Source organism: Balaenoptera ricei, chromosome 15 (assembly GCF_028023285.1).
Source record: "Balaenoptera ricei isolate mBalRic1 chromosome 15, mBalRic1.hap2, whole genome shotgun sequence".
Taxonomy (NCBI): Eukaryota; Metazoa; Chordata; class Mammalia; order Artiodactyla; family Balaenopteridae; genus Balaenoptera; species Balaenoptera ricei.
In genome coordinates, this window is record NC_082653.1 from 28,519,214 (window position 1) to 28,525,680 (window position 6,467).

Consider the following 6,467-nt stretch of genomic DNA (forward strand, 5'->3'; position numbering starts at 1 on the left):
CCAGTTAAAATGGAACTGGAGCCAGTTAGAATGGAACTGGAGCCAGTTAGAATCTTTTCTTTCTTTAGGGGCTGTAGGGGAGGGTCTCCCTCTTCAGGCTATCAGGATGCAATCTTGGGACTGTGGTGTCATATTTATGCTACATGGAGTGAAGCTTGTCTAAAGCAGAAAAAGATGATGCTATCCAATAGAGATATAGAGAGAAGCAAAGCTAAGTGTGGCGGGAGGCCTGCCAATATTGCCCATGTGTCTGGATCCCACTACACCTGCAGCCCGTTGAATTTGACCTTTATGTGAATCAATAAATTCTCTTTGTTTGTTTAATGGGATTCTGTCATAGGCAACTGAAACAATTCTGACTAATATAGTAGGCAAATTGAGACAGGCCTCCTCTTTAGAAACAGCCAGAGCAGGGATGGAGCACAGCAGACATGGGGAAGCTGAGTGAAAGTCTAAGGTTCTCTGCTGACTCACTGCAGCCCTGGCTCAAGTCACTGCCCCTCTCTGGGCCTCAGTTTCTTCATCTGTGAAATGGGCTGCTGTGAGCAGGAAATAAAATCATTTATTTATGCTTCACCTTGTTGCGAAAATGATTTGAGGCAGCTTACAGATATTATAAAACCAGAGGATAGGAAAAGAAATGGATAATGAAATTGTGAGAAGAAAGGGAAAGAATGTGAACTCAAGGATGAGGTCTGGTTCCTAAATGCCTGCCGTGAGGTTCTGAACCGATGTCAGAAGTGACCAAAAAAGTTTGTTCTGAGCTTTCCTGCAGCCAAAGCAAAGAGGGAGAAACACGGTTACATGGTTTCATGGGGGGAAAAACCCCAAACCAGTTCCTGAGAAGAAGCCCAACTTTTCCTGGGATGTAAGTCTAGACTAAATTTTCTGTGGTCCCCATTATAAGGACTTTGTGAAACACCATGATCAGAGATAAAAGACAAGTAACAGGATGGAGAAAATAGTTGCAATGTATATAAATTAGAGGATTAAAATCCATAATAAATCAAGAGCTCGTACAAGTCAGTAAGAAGACAAAGCACACCATCATAAAATGGGCAAAGGAGAATAAAGACACAATTCACAACAGAATTCACAACAGAAGAAATAGCTATCAAATCAGCAAAAAACATCAAAAGAATGGGTAACACCAGTGCTGGTGAAAGTATGAGGAAATGGGCCTGCTCAGACACCTCTATTTTCTTTTAGCGCTTCTCATCATCTGAAATTTTATGTATTTATGTGTTTCTTTGGGGCTGTTTCCCCAACCAGACTCTGAGTTCTAAGAGAATAAGAACTATCACCTTTTCACTGTTAAATCCCCAGCACCTAGAACAATATCCCAGCACAGAGTAGGTGCTGAATAAATATTTAGCAAGGGCATGAGCGAGTGACATGAGTGAATGGATAGCATGTAAGTTGGTGTAACGTTTTTTGGTAGGTGATCTGGCAATATCCGCTCGAATTTTCAAGACTCATTCACTGATTCAGAAATTCCTTCTTTAGCCATCTGCTCAAGAGAAACATACAAATTCTCAAAGGAATGGGTAGAAGAATGTTCCTTATGGCATTGTTTAAATGGCAAAAGTTGGAAATAACCTAAATGCCCAAGAGCAAGGCACTGATTAAGTAAGTTATGGTACATCCCCACTATGGAATACTATGTGTACTTATTACAAAGAACAAGAACAGATCTATGATACTCATGTAGTCTGATCTCTAAGACATATTACTAAAAGAAAATAGCCAGTCATAGAGCAACAGTATGTAATATCTATGGGGAAAACAAAGACTCTATCTATCATCTATTATCTATCTATCATCTATCTTCTATCTATGTATCTATATATCTATTCATCCATCCATCCATTTATCATCTATCAATATAAACAAATAGAAAAATATCTTGGAAGGAAACACCAAACTGTCCACAGTGGTAGCTTCTGGAGAAGAGAATAAAATGAGGAGGTGTGCAAAGGGCTATTTTTACTTTAAAATTTTATGTAAGTATAAAATACATTTTAAATGTGCACAGATAGGTATGAAAGTTGGTAACATTTCACAAACTCTACACACCCCTCTAATCAGAGCTCGGATAAAGAAAGAGAATATTGCCAGCACCCCAGGGGCCCTGCTCCTTATCCTCTCAAGGATTATCACTATCCTTCTGTCACCTTTGCCACCTTAGATTCGTTTTGCCAATTTTTGAACTTTATATAAATGGGATCATAAGGTGGATACAACTTTGTGTTTGGGCATACAACATTCTGTTTATGTGTTTCATTATTTTCACTTTTTTATAGATATATTTGTGTGCATTTCAACTATTTTCAAAGAGAATGTTCACCTGTATTCTACATATGTGAGTTGGATAATTATAATTTATTAATTAAAATGCATCAACACAGACAGGGTGCCAGCACCAACGATTTGCCTTCACCGTGTACAACAGGGAGTTACCCAAGGTAAAAAGAGAGAACTAGCAGGTCACAGGCTGCTGTTTCAGACCCCTCCTCCCAGAGCAGGCAGCTGGGGTCCTGGAACCTGTTTTGTAGGCTTTCCTTGACTATGGCTGAGGCTTTCATGGGAGTTGGAGGTTTGGCAGACGGTACTCAAGCTCCACGATAACGCAGCTTCCCTGTGGCGATCCCACCTCGCTGAGCATCAGCAGGGTCTGCTTAGGCGCGTACAAACCAGAAAGGAGATGGACCTTGGTGCGGTGCAGGCTGAACCCAGGTCTGCCTGGCTTCACATTCTGAACCAATATTTTACAGTTTGGTAGCGAAATAGGCAGCCAAGAAAACGATGAAGACGTGCTAACCAAGAGGCACGTGGCTGCACAAAAATCCACACCGCGGGAGGCTGGGTGGGCGTGGTGCGGGACAGAATGGGGTGCTGGGAGTTCAGGGACCCTGATGCAAAACGCAAAAGAAAAGCCTGCACGCTGGGTGGTGGCAGCTCGGGTGGGCGGAGGGCGTCTGTAGGCTCCGTGTTCCTCTGAGACCTTCTCGGCCTTTCTGGGGGCGAAAGGGCCAAAGCCTCCACCTTTGGTCAGTGGGAAACAGATTGAATAGTCTCCTTTCTTCTGTCGTCTGTGATTCCTTATACGCATTTCCAACGTTGCATCCGGACAGCAGGTATAAGCGGACAATATTTGAAGAAAAAATTTTTAAAGAATTTTTTTTAACCATTCCCCTCCCTCCCTCCCTTCCTTCCTTCCTCCTTCCTTCCTTCCCTTTCTCTTCCTTCTCCTTTCCCTTCTTCCTCCTCTTCCTTCTTCTCTTCCTCTTGCTCTTTCTCCTTTCTTCTTCTTTTCTGAATAGGTAATAGACATGCTGTACAAACACAGATAGAACAAAAGTGTACACTGGGGAAAGTGTACACCTGCCCCCCACCTGTCCCCCAGCCACCCAGTTCCCCTTCTAGGAAGTGGCAACTGTTTTTAGCTTCTTCCTTGTGTTTCCACTCAGAAGTGGTTTATGCACTTGTGAGCATATGCACATACATTCTCTCCTCCCCTTTTTTCTTTACCAAGTGGTACCTTACTTTGCAGTGTTTTGCACTTCACTTGCTGCGACACACCCTGGCCAGCATTCTTTAGCAGTACTTAGAGATCCGCCTCTTTTCTTTTTCACAGCTGCATGAATTCCATGGTTTAGATGTGCCATCACTTATTTAATAGGATGAATGTTTAAGCTGTTTATTGTCTTTTGTTATTACCACAAGGCTGCAATGCCTGTCCTTATGCAGACATCATTTTGTAACTATGAGTATGTGCAGAATAAACTCCTAGAACTGGAATCAGTGTGGCAAAGGGGATATGTGTTTGTAACCTTCTAAATGTTGCCAAATGGCCTGACACTCCAACCAGTGTAGCAGAATTCCTGTTCCCCACTGGCCAGTCTGTCACCCAGTACTTTTCATCTAATCTGCAGTCTGTATTCCAACTTTGTCAACTGTTCCGATAATGTCCTTTATAATTTTTTTTTTTTTCGGTGCAAGGTGTAGTCATTACCCATTGTATTAGTTGTTGTGCCTCTTTAGTCTCCTTTAATCTGGAACAGTTTCTGACCTTTCTTTGTGTTTTATGACTTTGACATTTTTGAAGAATATAAATATGTTGTTTTATAGAATGTCACATCCCTCGCTTTGGGTTTGTGCACTGTTCCTCATGATTAGACTCAGGTTATGCCTTTTTGGCAGAATGCCTTAGAAGTGGTGCTGTATCCTTTCCCGTGTATTACATCAGCAGACACATGGTGTCAATTTGTCCCTTTATTAGTGTTAACTTTGATCACTGGGTTAAGGTGGTGTCGTTTCTCCACCATAAAGGTATTACTTTTCCTTTTGTAATTAACTTTTAGGGATGTACTTTAATATCTTTATTAAATAGCTGTCCTTGTCAAACCCATTGTACATTTCAAATGTAAATTTCTTCATTGGGAGTGATGGGGAGCATTTGCTCCTGTATTTAGGAACCATTGGGTTTCCTTTTTATTAAATTTTGATAATGATTTTCTTTTCTTAAATTTAGAGTTTATTTAATTTAAATTTTACTTTATTTATTCTATTTTATTTTTAAAAACCTGCATGGTTTGAGTTTAGCCCTATAGCTCTTGATCCACGATGATAATAATAATTTTTTAAAAATCCTTATTTCTCTAGCACATCCAAGTAGGATTGCTTTCCAAAATTCATCTGGGTCTCAGGCCAAGGGATGGACCTGGCATGCCTTGCCCTTCCTAATGACAGCCAGAGGCAATCTTTGCTGCAGGAAGGGGCAGAGAAATGCCTCCTGCTGTTCCCAGGGACTGCAGCTGTCATAGGCTGTAGGTCAGAGGTGGCCCTGGCCAAGATTACAGCCTGCCCTGGGAGCCAGCCCTAGTCCTACAGTTATCACCCCCTAACCATCCCCCGATCCCCAGTCCAGGGAAAGTCCCTCTACCCATTGCATCCTCTGGATGCTGAACCTTGCTCCAGAATGGTGCCCTCCCCGCCCCCCCCACCAATGTTGTGCTGGCCTCAGGCTCCCAGTACTGCCCCTACTACTCCAGACTGTCCCATACCACGTTTCCCACCCAGGAGAAAGCCCAGGAGTGGCCCCAGGAGAGGAAAGTTTCCAAGGCATTTTAGCCACAGATCTCTGCTCACATAAAATCCTACTCAAAACTCCAGCTCATTCAACATCTCAAGGTGGAGTTGAAAACCCTTTGTAGGTTCTACTTTTTTTCACTTTGCAAGCATTCCCAGGGGTGCATGCCAACTGCCATAAAGTCTAGACAATTGCTAATGAAATAAATTATTCATAGCCAGTAAAAGGTAAAAAATTTAAACTCTTTCAAATTATGTTATGGCTAAAAATATATTTAGTGTAGGTACATTTTAGAATATTTGATTCAATTTGATTAAAAAAAAAAAAAGAATGGGCCCCTGCGCGCCGGTCCGGCCAGCTCGCTCCGGCTCGCTCCGGCCCGGCGCCGCCCTCTCCCCGCCCCGCCCCCTCCCCTCCGGCCCGGGGTGCTCTAGATGCTGCGCGGAGACCTTCTGCACCCCTGCGAACATGGCGCTGCGAGTGGCGCGCAGCGTGCGGGCCGCGGTCTGCAGCCTGCGCGCCATCTCTGCGCCCAACGCGCCCTGCCCGCCGCGGCCCTGGGGACTGCGGGCGGGCGCCGTCCGGGCGCTGCGCACCGGCCCCGCTCTGCTGTCGGGTCGTAAATTCACAGACAAACATGAATGGGTAACAACAGAAAACGGTGTTGGAACAGTGGGAATCAGCAATTTTGCACAGGAAGCTTTGGGAGATGTTGTTTACTGTAGTCTGCCTGAAGTTGGGACAAAATTGAACAAACAAGAGGAATTTGGTGCTTTGGAAAGTGTGAAAGCTGCTAGTGAACTCTATTCTCCTCTATCAGGAGAAGTAACTGAAATTAATGAAGCTCTAGCAGAAAATCCAGGACTTGTCAACAAATCTTGTTACGAAGATGGTTGGCTGATCAAGATGACACTCAGTAACCCTTCAGAACTATATGAACTAATGAGTGAAGGAGCATATGAGAAATACATAAAATCTATTGAGGAGTGAAAATGGAACCCCTAAATAAACTAGTTCAAAAAAAAAAAAAAAAAAAGAATGCCAGGGCCCATAGTGAGCCACCCTCTCACACCTCCCCCCTGCCAAATAAATCTGGTTTTGTCTGTCTCTACACTGTTCCCTTTAGTGTTATCCTCACTTCGCATGTTATTGATGGGACTAAGTTCTCCCCCCTTTGACAGCTCTGTGAGGCAGCCTGGTCCACCATTATCTCCCCAGCTCCAAGAATAGGGCCCTTTCATAAAAGAAAAGATTGATAAATTGGGCTACATTAAATTAAGAAGCTCCTTGAGGTAAGGTGCTCAAAAAATAGCTGTTGGATAGATGGGGGAATGAATGAATGAGTAAATGAATGAGTGAGTGAATCCATGCTAGT

The 6,467-nt window shown here is 43.3% G+C and overlaps 1 protein-coding gene across 1 annotated transcript; it reads left to right on the plus strand.

The window, feature by feature from the left end:
• Window positions 1-5,560: 5,560 nt before the first annotated feature.
• LOC132349341 (glycine cleavage system H protein, mitochondrial-like) lies at window positions 5,561-6,082 on the plus strand. The gene has a single exon (XM_059897696.1). It carries the CDS (start codon window positions 5,561-5,563, stop codon window positions 6,080-6,082), a length of 522 nt encoding a protein of 173 aa, XP_059753679.1.
• Window positions 6,083-6,467: the final 385 nt, after the last annotated feature.

Bases quoted from the DNA above. Each gene is read 5' to 3' on its own strand.
- LOC132349341 (XM_059897696.1), top strand. From the start codon at position 5,561: ATGGCGCTGCGAGTGGCGCGCAGCGTGCGGGCCGCGGTCTGCAGCCTG.